Here is a 17,048-nt window from a genome sequence, read left to right as displayed (position 1 = left end):
ATTTACAAGAACCAGGAGAATCGACACACAGATCGTTCAGTCCTGCACTGGCGGAAGATGTAGAGTTCTTTCTTCTCTCATGTTTTGCAGACATTTGAAATTTAACGCTCTGCAAATTTATTTACTTTTAACTTGGTTATTCGCCTCACACCTCTCAAGGTGGCCATCATTAAAATGTCTACAAATAACAAATGCTGGCGGGAGTATGGAGAAAAGGGAACCTTCCTACACTATTGGTGGGAATGTAAATTGCTGCAGCCACTGTGGAGATCGGTATAGAAGCTCCTCAAAAAATTAAAAATGGAACTACCGTATGATCCAGCAATCCCACTTCTGGATATTTATCCAAAGAACATGAAAACACTAATTTGAAAAGATACATGAACCTCTATGCTCATTGTAGCATTATTTACAATAGTTAAGATATGGAAGCAACCCAATTGCCCATCAACAGATGAATGGATAAAGAAGATGTGGTATATTTATATATTTTTTTATGATGGAATATTAGTCATAAAAAAGAATGAAATTATGCCATTTGCAACAACATGGGTGGACTTAATATAATATTTCTATAAACTGGTAATATATTTTCTGTTTAAGCAGAGTAGAAGTAATTCAGATAGCTTTGCTTTTTGTTTTTTTCTTTTATAGAAACCATGGACAAGTTCTAATTTAATCCTCTCAATTTCTAGATAAGGAAATGAGAAAAGACAAATAATTAGCTCAATATCATAGAACTGCCAAGTGATAAAGGGAAAAATAAGTTCTCCTGACCACATATGCAAGCATCATTCTGTATTTAAAGTAACTCTTTGAAATTCTTAAATATACACAGTGAACTTCCCTCTAAAACATTTTGGGAAATTGAAAAAAAAATATTTGATGAAAAATGTGTAGACTATTATAGTTTTCATGAAATATATCCCATAGTGAATTTTCTATAGGAAAATAACAGGTAACATTTATTGATCATTTGACCTTTTCAAACATGATTTCATTTAACAAACATAATAATCCTATGTGATTGGTGATATTGTACCAGTGACATAAACAAAGCTTAAAAGGAGTATTTACATGGCTAATATGAGTGTAAAACTGGATTACATCTAATTCTGGTTGACCTCAAAGCCTGTGTTTTTAATCTTTCTAATAATTTGCGGCTAAAGAGAAATCAGTCCTCAGTATATGATTGTATAGTGTTATCTGCTCCATTTTTGTTATAACACTGGAGGACATACATGCATTCTCCTTATGTTAAAAGAAAGGAAGAAAATCTCTTTACTGTGGTCTTTGTACCATTGATATCCTAGAATCAAAATCATACTATCTGACAGTTTTCTTATATAGGCCAAATTAAGGCAAATCAGCCCCTAAATTTCCATGGCCACCTATGCTTTGACTAATACGAACTAGTTTGTTTATGACATTTTCATAAATGAAATGGGAACTAGAATTAGATAAATTGAATATATCTAACTGTAGAAATAAGCAGTTGTATCACTTGGGTTATAAGCAGTGATCTCGACTAAAAATTGACGCAAGTAATTTAACCTCATTGCCTTTAAAAAAAAAATGGTCCAGTAAGGGAGATAACCATGGATGTTAAATTGTTTAACATGCTATTGTAAGATCTAGGGTTTTTTTATATTGCAAAGCAAGATTAAAAGAATACATTATATCTAGTGTATTGACAAATAGCTCAACCTTGTATATATATATGTATATATATATTCATGATTATAAAAAAAAATCCTGGAAATCGTAATCTAAACATTCCAGTTCAGTACAAAGAACCCTTGTTTCATTTCTTTGATTCATGATAAACTGAACATTGCATTTATTAAAGTGAACACTATTTTGTCAAGTGTTTCATTCCCTTTTCTATTTATCTCAGTAGACTCAGATTGCAACAGTTTTGGATATATATGTATTTTAAAGCTATTTAAAAGAGAAAGAGAGAACTAGAAAAGAAAAGAAAGCTCAAAATCAGAGCTTCTTAAAACATTTGTGGAAAAGAACCCTCCAGGCACGCCTGACACACCCAAGCTTGTCTAAACCCTATTAAAGGAGATGGGTCCGCCGATCATGCTTATGGATATTATGTCAATGGCAAATTGTTAGAAAAGATTCTAAATGGTTATTTTCCATTTCTGTACTATTCTCAGCTTGGTAAGGAACGATATGCCAACAGGCAGCTATCCACAGACTATATTTTGAAGATGTTCTAGAATTCGGTTTCTCAATGATTCTGGATGACATGGAATAGTGTTTAACAACATGTTTGAGAAATATACACTTTTTGATCCCCTCTCCTTTTTTTTTCTATGATAAGTGACATTTAAACTTGTATTTACTGAGGAAATATTGTACCTTCCCCAGTATGTCTGTCAAATGTAGAAATACAGGAATAGCAAAGGCTAACATTTTAGGCAGGGATGATAATACCTGATTAAAGGCCAAATTATGTGGCACCAAATATAAATGCTACAAAAATTCAGACAAGAAGAAAATTAGTAAGACCCACAGTAATTAGGATGAGCCATATAGCTGTTGGAAACACGGCTACCAAATGTAGATTAAAAAGAATTTGATTAATAAAATGTGTGATGTGTTCTTTAGTTGCTGTGGAAAATCATTGGTTTTTTAGTAAGATTTTGATGAGAACACTCTAGCTGGAGAACAAGCCATTTGTTGGAGAACAACAAAGAATACAGTTACACATTTTGAGTAAGGTTTATTTATTATGTTTTCCTTTTTGCAAAAGTTCTCTTTCCTCCCAATTCTCAATTACTTCCAAGAAAGCGGACTCTTCTGCCAGTCTTAGGAACCTGATAGGTAGAGAAGCAGTAAAGTTAAACAATGAGAACTACTGAAAGCAATTTATTTTCAATAGTTAATGACCTGATCCCAATCAGTGAGAGAACCAGGTCGACAATACGTCTAGGAGTTTTCAAATTTAATGATATGTTTACATATTTATCAAACATCAAACCCTCTCTCTCTCCACCTTTAATGCAACATTCGTTCGCAATAGTTCACTCTGTATCTAGGAGCATCTGAATACTATCCTTGGGTGAACCCATAATGTGGTACCCAAATTGGGTGTGTACATCTTAGGTCACCTGATTTGTTATATACTTATTTCTGCACTTAGCGCTGCAGTGAACCTAGGGGTGCGTATATCTTTTCAAATTAATGTAATTTTTGTTTCCTTCAGAAAAATACCCAGAAGTGGAATTCCTAGATTGTATAGTAGTTCTATTTTTAATTTTCTGAGGAAGCTTCATAAGGTTTTCCATAGTGGCTGCATCAACTTACAATTCCACCAGCGGCACATGAGGGTTCTCTTTTTTTCCACATACTAGCCAATAGTTTTTGCTGTCTTTTTGAAGATAGCCATTCTGGCAGGTGTAATTTGATGGCTCATTGTAGTTTTAATTTGCACTTGCCTGATGATTAGTGATGTTGAGCATCTTTGCATGTGTCTGTTGGCCATCTGTGTGTTTTCAAAATGCCTATTCATGTCCTTTGCCCACTTTTTAATTGAGTTGTTTGCTTTTTTGATATTGAGATAGACAGTATTTAAATGAATGGGTGTAGATGTGTTCCAATAAACCTTTATTTATGGAAATCTGAATACCAGATAATGTTTACACATCACAACATAGTACTCTTCTTTTGATTTTTTTTCAACTGTTAAAAAATACCAGAAAGTGTTCTTAGTTCCTAGGCCATTTACCAAAATAGGCAGTGTGCTGAATTTGGCCTGGGGTCATGGTTTGCTGCTCCTCGCCTTACAAGAATGAAAAAACATTCCAGGAAGAATCAAGAGTCTGAAACAGCTAAGTATGGCAGAAATTATAAGCAACTTGAGAGCAGGCATTCACACATATTCATGTTTTTATTTCCAAACAGAGCTTTGCATGATATCTTTCACATAGTAAGTGTTCAATAAATGTTCCCCAGCAATAACCAAAGAGCAGTGATCGCAAATTCTAAAGCTCTTTGTGACTCTTCAAGAACTCTCTTTTGGAAGAGACAGGATCTGGAAAGCAAGTTTGAAGTTTGAGCAATTTAGAGTGAAAGGTCAAGAAATGGAATTAAGGTTCTTGACAGCTTGTTTAAAGTCTAAAGAAAATTAGATGGATTATTGAAAGGGAAAGCAGGTGAATCCAAATAATGTTTACTTAAATTACAGGGGCATGTGCATGTTCCAACACACCTGGAGACATAGCTAAAGTTATAATTAAAATGTAGGCAGATTCTGTCTTCAGGCAAAAGATGGTGGACAAACCATGATCAGAGAGAAGGATGCAAGGAAGGAATAAGGACAGAAACTTGTTGAGTTGGATGCAAGGTAAACAGATGTGCTTGGGACAAATTCATTCATCCTCACCATGAAAGACACAGAGGTAGACTATGAAGAAAGGGAGGAAAGAAAGATGGGAGATTGGAGATTTAAGGGAAAAGGTTTTTTAATTGGTCATCAATACAATATATGAAAATGATCAAGTCCTATAGAAGATGAGTATGTATATCCATCTACTCGAGCTATAACTTGTGGTTAGCAAATCAGGACGCATCAACACTATTTTAATTGCTAAATCAAAATTTCCATCATCACTAGTGATACATCTTATATCCCTTTAAAATTTTGGAAGAAGATAATACATAAATAGGAACTGCATAATGAAATATGGAAGTAACCCAAAGGGAAATAGATAAATTCTAATTATGAGCTAGAATTGTCTTTTTATTATTGACTCGTCTTCATTAGCTCTAAAATCCTATTAATCCTTTAACTCTCAAAGGCAGTATACATTTCTATAAAAATGATTGAGTGATACTCTTTGATATAATTTCTGACAATTTTCCTCATCAGTACGTATTATCTTAATCTTCTTTTGCATCTCTTGTATATTTTAGTTTCCTTTTATCACTGAGTGCCTAATGCATGTGAAAAATATTCCCCTACTCTTCCTATCCACAGAAATAAATACTAATCTATGTAATCTGAAAACAGAGGAGTGCTATTGTAAAATGGGACCGAATAGACTATAATCAGCAATAATGGCATGAAGCAAAGCAAAGAAAATTCAGGGTGACTGTCAGGAAACTGTTAATGGCTTTGTAAACGTGATTGTGAGTCTGGTCAGGGCCATCTTATAGGGACAGCGTACAAATAGGAAATAATTCCCAGCAGAGCAGTTTATTTTACTGTTGACTAGTTTTGTAGCAAACAAAGGGGTGGAAATTTCTCCTGGTTCAGCTGTTTTTTGACTGACAGTTTAGTGTCAGGTTACTCACACTTTCTGTTATTTTGACAGGTTTTGTTGGGAGCTTTTACACAACGGCAAAGAATTTGTAAACAATTTTCCTATATTCAGATCCTTTTGTCAACCTTAGGTCCCACTTTTTCCCACCTTTTCATGCCTCTCAAGTACTTATGTTAGGTAGAGTTTGAGTCTCCTGAAATAGGTTCTTGTCAAAGATGTTCAAGATATTGGGTTGGCCGAAAAGTGCCTTTGGTTTTTAAGTAAAAATAAAAGACACCATTTTTCATTTTCACCAAGAACTTTATTGAACAACGTATTCAGCCTTTTGTTCCACTACCTTCTGCCATTTTTCAGGCAACTTCATAATTCCGTCTTCCCAGAACTTTTTATCTTTTTGAGCAGAGAACTGTTGTAGGTGCTTTTTACAGTCTTCCAGGGAATTGAAATCTTTTCCATTAAGAGAATTTTGTAAAAAATGAAATAAGTGGAAATCCAAAGGTGCAATGCCTGGTGAATACGGCAGATGAAGCAGAACTTCCCAGCCAACCTGTAACAGTTTTTGCCTGGTCATCAAAGAAACATCAGGTCTTGTGTTATCCTGATGGAAGATTATGCATTTTCTGCTGACTAATTCTGGATGCTTTTCATCGAGTGCTGCTTTCAATTGGTCTAACTGGGAGCAGTACTTGTTGCAATTAATTGTTTGGTTTTTTGGAAGGAGCTCATAATAGAGGACTTCCTTCCAATACCACCATATACACAACATCACCTTCTTTGGATGAAGAGCAGCCTTTGGTGTGGTTGGTGGTGGTTCATTCATTTCACTTGCCCCAAGATCTCTTCCATTCCACATTATTGTAGAGTATCCACTTTTCATTGCCAGTCAAAATTGTTTTAAAAACGGAACGTTTTCATTACGTTTCAGCAGAGAATCACATGAGGAAATACAATCAAGAAGGTTTTTTTTGCTTAACTTACGTGGAAACCAAACATCAAAGCAAATCACATAACCAAGTTGGTGCAAATGATTTTTAACACTTGATTTGGATATTTTGAGTATGTCGGCTATCTCCCAAATGGTATAACGTTGATTGTTCTCAGTTATCTCAATTTGATCACTATCAACTTCAACTGGTCTACCTACCTGTGGAGCGTCATCCAGCAAGAAATCTCCAGCATGAAACTTCACAAATCACTTCTGACACGTTCGATCAGTCACAGCACCTTCTCCATACACTGCACAAATCTTTTTTTTTGGTTGCGTTTTTACCTTTCTTGAAATAATAAAGCATGATATACCAAGAATGTTGCTTTTTTTCTTCCATCTTCAATATTAAAATGGCTCCACACAAGTTCGCCAATTTTGATAATATTTTTAAATGCACACTGATATAACAGCTGTCACAGTGCAATCTCACAAAATTGTTTTGAATGAAGTTAAAGACAACTAAGTGCTACTAGAGGCATCTTGAGGAAAAAACTGAACGAACCTTTTGACCAACCCAATACTTCTGAAGAAAAATGGTGTAGAAAATAATGTTTCAGTGAAGTGATGAATGAAGGTACAACCCGGTACTGTGTTCTGGGCATGTGCTGAGGACAGATTTCTGCCATCAGGTTTGTGTTGCCTGCTGACGAGTGCCATGGACACCACTGGTGGTCATCTCAGTATTATTGTGGTGCATTCTATGAAATGCAGTTCATTCATACTCCCCAGAGCTATCGGAAATATACACGTGATGTTTAGTTTTGAGGTTTTTTGCTTATGTCCTGGAAGCCTGTCACACTTGTACTGTTCAGAGAACACTACAATTCCCTGGTGTTATATGTCCCTGATATTTTAGTGAACCTGGGAATTCTGGACTGGATCTTTTTTTTTTTTTTTTTGCGGTACGTGGGCCTCTCCCGTTGCGGAGCACAGGCTCCGGACGCGCAGGCTCAGCGGCCATGGCTCACGGGCCCAGCCGCTCCGCGGCATGTGGGATCTTCCCGGACCGGGGCACGAACCCGTGTCCCCTGCATCGGCAGGCGGACTCTCAACCACTGCGCCACCAGGGAAGCCCTGGACTGGAACTTAAAAATGAGTGGATTCTCCAGGTCCTCTGGAATTAGATCTGAAGTTTGGCGGGGGGAAAACCCCAGCAAGCTACACACTAAGCTTCTCATTCCAAAGTGTTCTGGGTTTTGCATTATTTTGCAAGTTTTATGCAAGCAAGAAAAAACACCTACTGTGGTTGTGCTGCCTCAGAAGAGTTATTGTGGTAGTCATTTTAGTCACTAAAAGACAGATGTGGTTTATGTGCTGTCAGTATTATCTTCTCATTGAAAGAAATGCTTAGGTGGTGTTGACCATGAAAATTTTGTTGATTTTGTTTTATGATTATTAAATATATATGGTGGATGGTATATCTCCTGAAAAATAAATGTTTTGGTTTGAATTAGAGGTTAAAGAGAGTATTCTAATTGAGCTCATGAGTTACTAACTGGAATATACAAATCAATGAATTAGACATGATAATCGGTGATCAGGCGTAAACCATAAAACAAGTGACATATTTGGAATCAGTGTTTATCATTATGTAAGTAAGTGTTTATCTTTATACATATATTTCATATACAGTTCAAGAAATCTCTCTTCTCAGTGGTTTTTCTAACTACAAATAAATTGTGAGAATCACAAAACCAACAGACCAGTGAATAAAAGAAAAACCTGAAACAAAAATAACAAGCTAAATGACATTTCTTCTAATCACCATGTGTCTTCCCATACAAATCAGAAAGGCTTACGTATCCCTTCAACATTCACTTACTGAATGTTGGAAGGAAGAAATAGAAGATAATTTTTGCCTCCTTTATGACCATATAGCACAAACTACACAATATTAACCAGAAGGTAGTTCTAGGGTAAAGGAGAAGAATGAATAAGGGCTTAGGCAGCTTAAAGGACTTTATAAAATTTGACCTTGATCCCAAATTGAAAATAAAATAACCATTTCGAGTAATTACCTTATTATCATTTTTCTAAGTTTCTGGTTCTCCACAAAGTAGAAGACTCCTTCAGTCTTGTGTAGTGGATTTGGTAGCTTTTAAAAAGCCCATGAATATGCTATGAGGGCAGCTCTTGAGGTTTTGAGAAGCTCTAAATATACTTTAGTGTGGCATATAATGTCTGGTAAAGAAGTTTGAGATTGGGGGGATTTGGGAGGAAACATTCGATTTATTATGTACTTCTGCAGTTACTGAGCTAAGAATAGGTAGTGACAAATGAAAAGACTATATGTTACTATAAATAAGCATTCAAAGGCTTAATAAAATATATTTTAAGGGTTATTTCACATTGATTCCTATACAAATTTAATGAATTTAAATATGCACTATATACTGTTCTATTTGATTTAACTCTTTATATATTTATATATTTGACATAAATCTAAATATATAAATATGTAACATGAATACATATTTAACATATATATATATAAAACTTCTGATGCTAAAAGTAGTAGAGCATGAAACATTAATGTTACTCATAATATGGCTATATCCATGTTATCATTTAAGATATTCATTTGATTTTTATTTTCTAAATTACAGGGTGAAGTCTGTCCCAGAGCTGAAGGCGAGGAAGTCCAGAGGTGTGTGTGGGCCACAGCTGTCAATGTCAAGGACAAGTTCATTTATGTGGCACAGCCAACTTTGGACAGAGTCCTTCTTGTTGATGTGCAGTCTCAAAAAGTTATTCAGGTATGAATGACTCCTCCTTTTGAAAGTGGTTTTGAAGACTATTTAATTTAATGTAATAGACTTTACCAGGTAACTCGTGCATTGCCATTTGGTTGCCATTGATAACTTGTTTCGTTATTTGGATAACTAAAAAGTATACACAATTTCTACAAACTGTCCTCTCATTCCACTCCTTGAGCCTAAAGAATTAAAGAAGTAATTGAAATAGCTTTTGTTTTCAACAGTTAGATTCCGTGAATACCTCATAATCCCCACATGACCAGTTACACAAAAAACGTCCTCACAATTGTTTATTCTGTCTAGAGCAAAGAGAGTCCCAGTCCAAGGCCAATTAAGGTGTTCCTAGTTACCATCACAGTAAAGTAGTATATCTTTCTCATGTGATTCTTAACAAAGGCTGAGACAATAGTAGATTTACTAGATAATAGTAGCTTAGTAGGTTTTACTATAGTAGTAAAACAAGTAATATGTGCATAGGTCAATGACAGAGAAAAACACCTATAACACACCTTGCCATGTCATTTTTCCATGTTGCCATGGTCATGGTTATGAAAAACTATTCTGGTTTGAGCCATCACCTATTTTATGCCCTGCTCTTTCTAAGACTGTCCATCTTGGACAGTCTACTAGAACTCAGTCTTACAATAATCAAGGGGCAGTGCAGGATTTATGCCCGGGCAGTCTGGCTCCGGTATCTCTCAGATACTGGCTCCAGTATCTCAGCCTAACAGTATCCTGTTAGGATCTATGGCTTCTCAGCTCAAAGGAAACAAACTTAAAATAGTTTTGTGAGATATGTATAATCTGTTAAATGGGAATAATAACTGTACATATCTCATAAAGTTATATTGAGGATTATACCAATTTATGCATACAAAGCATTTGTAGCAGAGTCTGGACTATAGAAGTGCTATTTACTATCAAAATTCTGACAGATGCAGGAATCTAACCATTTCTTATATTTACAGAGATTTTTTTTTCTTTTGCATCAGTATTGGTTTGAATTTGAAGTAGCTGTTAATCCCTCTAATGTTGATTCCTGACTAGAACCAAAAGAAGTGTTAAGAAGTTCAAAATCAGGGCCTCTCATTCTAAGAGATCTTAACAGCTTCACGTGGGTCCGTCCGCCCACCTGTCCGTTCCGTCCGCCCACCTGTCCGTTCCGTCCGCCCACCTGTCCATTCCGTCCGCCCACCTGTCCGTTCCGTCCGCCCACCTGTCCGTTCCGTCCGCCCACCTGTCCATTCCGTCCGCCCACCTGTCCGTTCCATCCGCCCACCTATCCATTCCATCCGCCCATCTATCCATTCCATCCACCCATCTATCCATTCTGTATACTTCATTAATTGCCTTTTATGAGATGTGTTTGGTATTACAAATAAAAGAATCAAAAGTGTTTCTATTAGAAAGCTCTGATATCTCCAGGGTTACAAATTTACAATGGATAATTAGTCCAGTGGTTCAGTTTCTACTATGAGAATGAACAGAAGAGTCATGAGTAGAAGGTTGAATAACTGTCTACTAGAAAATTCTAAGGCCTCCAGGGTTACACAGTTCCCTGTGCACCCAATCTAATGGTCCAGTAACTTCTGTGAGAACATATATTTTCTGTCTATTTTGCTTCCTATGTGTCTGTCTTTGAGACTGCTTGATTTTTGACCAGGTTGATTTTACTTTGATTTCAGCTGCAACATAGGCCAGCGAATTATAGGCATTCAGTCAGGGATTATCAAGACTCTTTAGTTAGCATGTGTTAGCTACTAGATGTTCTTTTAATCAGGCTGGTTTTTAAATTCAGTGTTCAAACTAGAAACCTACACTGACTGAGTATGTACTACCTAGTAGATATTCAAAAGTGAGAAAAGTTAACATAATTTATTATTCATCTAACTTCCATCTTCAGACAATGAAGTAAAATTTAAAATTAATAGGAAATATCAATAATGAAACATTCATGCAATGGTAAAAAATCACATCAATTATATTATTTTTCAAAGTGTCTATAATGCCTATAAAAAAGTAGAATGTAAAAGACATACAAGGTTAAAATATTAAACTAATATTACAATATAATTATGATTGTGGATATTTTCAGATAAGAATCTAACACATTTTTAGAAGTTAGAAAATTGGGCCTCAGTCCAAATGGGTTTTCCATGTGATCTTATGAAAATAATAATTATGCTTTATTACCCCTTCTAGTAATTACCTATCCAAAGGTATTCATTATGTGGCTTTCTGTCACCATAAGTCAGTATTGCCTAATTTTGAATATTACAGAGATGGAAATAAATATACAGTATTCATTGTCTGTGTCTGGCTACATGATAATTGTGAAGTCATTTTGTTTGCATGGAGCTAGTGCTATTCTTTTTTTTTTTTTCGCTGCAGAAAAATCGATTACAGTTGATTCTCATTGTTTGCTGGTTCTGAATTTAAAACTCACTCTCTTGAATTTATTTAGATCCACAAAACCAGTACACATGGTGTTTTGCAGACGCTCAGGGACTTGTGCAGAGTGAGGAGAAATGTGTGACCTGAAGTACATGTTCCCAGCTCAGGTTGGAAAAGGAGACACCCCGACTTTTTTGGTTCGGCTTTCATACTGTGAACAAGTGTTTTTTTCACGGTCTATTTACTATTGTGTTTTCAAGGACAACTGTGTTGTGTTGAAACGCTTGTGAAGGAGGGTCGTGGTGTGCCCAACGGTGGGCTTAAATCAGTCATGAGTCCTAACGCTGTATGGCCCTGAGTTCAATGTTACTGGTTTATTTTTTTAATATAAATTTATTTATTTATTTATTTGTTTGTTTATTTCGTTTTGGCTGCGTTGGCTCTTTGTTGCTGTGCACGGGCTTTCTCTAGTTGCGGCGAGCGGGGACTACTCTTTGTTGCGGTGCGTGGGCTTCTCGTTGCAGAGCATGGGCTCTAGGAGCGTGGGCTTCAGTAGTTGTGCTACGTGGGCTCAGTATTTGTGGCTCGCGGGCTCTAGAGCGCAGGCTCAGTTAGTTGTGGTGCACGGGCTTAGTTGCTCTGCAGCATGTGGGATCTTCCTGGACCAGCCCTCGAACCTGTTTCCCCTGAATTGGCAGGTGGATTCTTAACCACTGTGCCACCAGGGAAGTTCTCAATGTTACTGTTAATTAATAAACAATATGTATTAAATAACATTTCTCTGTGCAGAAACACTCATGAAATTAGGTTATGTATTGATCAGATAGATGATGAAAATCTTGTGACCAGAGACTGATAGGAACCAAACTATGCATTTCCTATAGAAGCAGTGGTTCAGTGTTCAGAAATTCAGTGTTTGTGGTGACTTTGTAGAACAAATGCCATTAATAATGAGAAGCAAATTTATTTTGAAATATCAGACTTTATTTATACATTAACAGTAGAAAGGATAAATTCTGGAGGGAGATAATAGAAAGAAAAGGGAAATGTTGATAATTCGGTCAAAGTGAATGAGAATTTTCTGTAATATAATAAAGAGTAATACATAGTATATGTATATAATAATAGATATAATATATGTGTGTATGTAATATATATTATATATACTATATATATTTGTATATATTATATACATATACTATGTATTACTCTTTATTATACAACTTATAAAATATAATACAGGAAGCTCTCAGATTTAGAAAGGACAATGAAACAAATGGAAAAAAAATCAATACCTGAATATATTAACATGACACAGCCACACATAAAGGCAAAAGGAAGATCTAAAAATAGGAGATAAAGTACTATGAGAACAGCAGCTATTTTCTCAGTAGCGATAATGGACACCAAAAGAAAGTGAAATAATATTATTAAAAGACTAAATGGAAATAAAATATGCTCTGATATTATATGGTCAGTGGAAAAAGTATATAATTTATTTACTGTATCAGATACAAAAAAATAGACTTTATCAACAAAATAAATTTAAACAAAACTGAAACTGAAAACTATATGCTTCAGGAATAAGGAAAATTAAGCAGTTCTACTTGATGTATAGAGAGCGAGTAAACTGGTAAACATAGGACCTATTAAAATACTAACTGTCAATAATAATGATATTCCCTGAACTTAAGTTTGAAAGTTTTAAAAGAGTGAAAACACAGGACTAAAATAGCAAAAAAAAAATGTTTAAATATTGTACAACAATATGTAAGCAGGGAAAGGGCTGATATTATTTGAAATATATATGTTAAGGTTCCTTGTATTATTTAAGAATGGGAGTAATTATGGATTACCTATGTACATTAAGTATGTTTATTAATATTTTAAGAAACTGTGTCTTAAATATTGTATTTGTCTATGAAAAAATAGAATTACATGAACAACTTACTCCTAAATACAGTAGGAAAAGAAGAATTAAGAAAGAGAAAACAGTAAGAATGGAAAAATCAGGACAAAAATCTTTAAACAAAATTATAGAATAAAACCAAATATGTTTATAATTACAATAACCGAGATTGGAGTAAAATAATAGCTGATAATAAAAAGTAATGGACTGAATAATGAAAATCTTAGCCATATGCAGATTATGAGATATATCCCCAAAATAAGAAAAAATAAAATTTGAAATTTAAGGACAGTTCCAGATAATTTAGTCATATACTAACAAAACAAAAAAGCTGATGTAAGTGAGAAATATTTGATACTTCTGTTCTTGATAAATCAACAGACAAAATTAATACTTTATGCAAATTGAACATTATTACTATGCTTGAACTAACAGATACCTGTATTATTTTTTTGCCTCCAGCAGTAATTAAATATACATTATTACTAAATATTTCACTTTCTAAACCTTTTCAATATCATTTGATATCACCATTCATCCTGCTTTAATTAAATACAACACACTGCGTAGCTTATAAACAACAGAAATTTGTTTCTCAAGGTGGCAGTATGACCATGACCTGGTGAGGGCCCTCTTTCTGGTTCATAGCCATTGCCATCTCACTGTGTCTTCACATGGGGGAAGGGGTGAGCGATCTCTGTGGGGTCTTTTTTGTAAAAGCACTAATCCCACTCGTGAGGGCTCCATTATCATGACCTAACCACCTCCCAAATGCCCATCATCTGATACCATCATCTTTGAGGGTTAGGATTACAACAAGTGAATTCTGGGGGGACACAAACCTTCAGACTAGAGCATTCACTAAAGGAAACATTTTTGAAAATGAACACATGCTGGGTTATAAATTTAGCCTCAAGAAATATTAATGAAATCATTTTACACTGATTCTCTGACACAGTGCTAAGCTATCAAAAACTGCAAAGTAAATTTAAAATGTCAATATCAATAGCAGGTAATATTGGTAATCATGATTAAACATGTTGAATCCAAGTAAGACTGTCTTTGAAAGAATTTTGTTACTGTAATGAAAAAAAATAAATAATAGATTGAAAATAAAACATTTGGGCTTCCCTGGTGGCGCAGTGGTTGAGAGTCCGCCTGCCGATGCAGGGGACCTGGGTTCGTGCCCCGGTCCGGGAAGATCCCACATGCCGCGGAGCGGCTGCGCCCGTGAGCCATGGCCGCTGAGCTTGCGCGTCCGGAGCCTGTGCTCCACAACGGGAGAGGCCACGGCAGTGAGAGGCCCGCGTACAGCAAAAAAAAAAAAAAAAAGAAAAGAAAAGAAAACATTTAACTAGATAATTTTAGAATTTAGCTGAAGAAAATCACAATACTGTAAATGAAAGAAGGAAAGTAAAAATATATGTAGATAAAGGCACAATGAAATGAATATATAAAAGGTAAAAATTGATTTATTCAAAAAAGACTAATTAAAAGGAAACTGAGAATTTGGGCAAAGAGCAAGGACAAAAGTCATGGTTAATACTATTAGAACTGAATAAAAGAAATAACAATAACCACAATCCTGGCAGAGAGTAAAAGGAACTAAGAAAGTATTAAAGTAAAAGTCATGGTAGTAAATTTGGAAATGTAGTGAGAAAGAACAAATTAAAGAGAAGGTATAAGTTAATAACATATAATCCAAGAAGTAATCAGAAAGGAACACTTTTATGACAAATGAACTGATTTAAGAGTACTAAAACAGAAAATTCTGTCCCAGATGGAATTAGAGGTGAAAATTCTTCCGAACTTTAAAGTAACATTTTAGCAAGCAATTTGATGAGAAGTAGTGATTAAAAAATGTGTATTTTCACTGTCTTGATGGCTGACTTCCTGTTTTACCCCTTCTACCCACTCTATATACAGTCTCTGCATATTCTTGGATTGTCAGCTATCAAAAACAAATCTGAACCCAGTCTTCATGCATCTTGCCTCGTGCCACCATTTATCAGCCTTATTGCCTCATTTTTCTATGACTGCCTTCCATTTGAGGAATAGTAGGAACGGAGAGTAACATAACAGAGACTTCCCTATTGTAGGAAATATGTGGGCACTTAATCCTTGGATCAAAAAGGCAGTACTGTGTCATGGGTTTGCCCACACAACTCTGGGGAGGTATGGGATGGAATTGAATATTGCCCTTCTGTCAATAAAAAGAAAAATTTTGAATTATAGGGGTGCTTGAATACCTCCCTGGAAAGAAGTAGAGTGAAGTAGCAGCTGCAGTGATTTGGGACGTTCTGCAGTGATCTATTCTATAGATATTTAGAGGCCAAATTAGTTTAGAAAATGAAAATTTCCATATTGGGTATATTCAGTCTAGCCATCTTTCTGAAAGAGACATTATTTTCTGAAGCCTATTGTTGACTATAAATATCAACCTAAAATTTTACGTATATACTCCATAAAAATGTCTTTTAAAAAATTAAAGTTTTCTATCTTTGAATTTGTCTAAATTCTTTTTTTTTGTAACCATGTATAATTTCAGTCTGTGAGCCTCTTTAGATGATGAAATTCCATAAGTCTATTAAGTGTTGGCTGAAATAACACATCCCTATATTTGTCTTAACATGACCTTAGAGTATGTGAATTTTAATGCTTGAAAGTACATGCTTAAAGGTGAATTAGGAATATCCTAATGACTCTACTTTTATACTTGAAAATAGGCAATCTCTTAGAATTCTAAATTCCCTCAAAGTTTCTCCTAATTTAAAAACAACATGTAAATAATAGATTTAACAGATGTAGGTATTGAAACTTATGCTTTATAAATTAATAATCCAATTAATTCAAGTTTTAAAACCCTTTAAGGAAAGAATATTTCTAGCTACTTAAAAAAATAATGGTAAACTGCTTCATTTGTGATTTAAAGCTTTATTCATATCCAAGGACAGAGTATACTCAAAGTCACCTGCAAGGTACAAAGTTAGTTTTGTGAAAAGTAAAGCATGCTTTCTCAATTTGATACCTTTTCTCAACAGAGGCTGACTCAAGTCAGCCTTTTTTGTATCCAAATGAAGTTATACTTACTGATTGTGTGCTGTACCTCTGTTTGTTTCTTTATTTTAGCCTAAGTATATTATACAGTGGCGACTAAGAATAATAATTATAATCAAAATTTAATCATCTCCAGAATATGATAAAAACTAGTATAGAATTTTTTATAGGGTGGACAGAGAGATGGAACAGTGAATCCAAAATCAAATTGCCTTCTTTTTGAACAGAAAAAAAAGAGAGAGGAAAAAAAGAACAGTAAACTTATTTAAATTTACTCTTTCAAGTTTTTTTTCAGTCCAATTAAATTGGATCCCTAGTGTTTTATACTGACCTTATCTAAGAAATCATATTTCTGACTTTCTTTTATTTCTTTTGTATATATTTGAATGTGAGAATTGGTATTAAGTGTGTAATTTTAGCACGAAACACTTTAAAAACTTGAACATTGTTGCATTTTACTCTTAAATGGCAAATGTTTTCTTGACAACATGTTTTACAAGCCTCATGATAAATTCTTACCATAGGGGTATATTTGTTTTCAGTGGAGACATTAATATCATTTCTGTGTGCAACTTAAAAATAAAAGGTCACGCATTTTTAATGGAATCTGTCACCTTGGTGTTGCTCTAAACATCAAATGCTTATTACTTTTCTTGCCATTAATA

The 17,048-nt window shown here is 34.8% G+C and overlaps 1 protein-coding gene across 3 annotated transcripts in view; it reads left to right on the top strand.

Annotated features, from left to right (window-relative positions):
- The window catches only part of FSTL5 (follistatin like 5), a 656,124-nt gene that overhangs the window by 582,644 nt on the left and 56,432 nt on the right, over nt 1-17,048 (top strand). For all 3 annotated transcript variants that reach the window (XM_065877718.1, XM_065877721.1, XM_065877719.1), the window contains one exon: nt 8,874-9,023. In XM_065877718.1, the coding sequence (XP_065733790.1) occupies nt 8,874-9,023 (150 nt within the window). The remainder of the gene's footprint in view (nt 1-8,873; nt 9,024-17,048) is intronic.

Source organism: Phocoena phocoena, chromosome 5 (genome assembly GCF_963924675.1).
Source record: "Phocoena phocoena chromosome 5, mPhoPho1.1, whole genome shotgun sequence".
Classification (NCBI taxonomy): Eukaryota; Metazoa; Chordata; class Mammalia; order Artiodactyla; family Phocoenidae; genus Phocoena; species Phocoena phocoena.
This window is presented reverse-complemented; position numbering and strand designations above follow the sequence as displayed.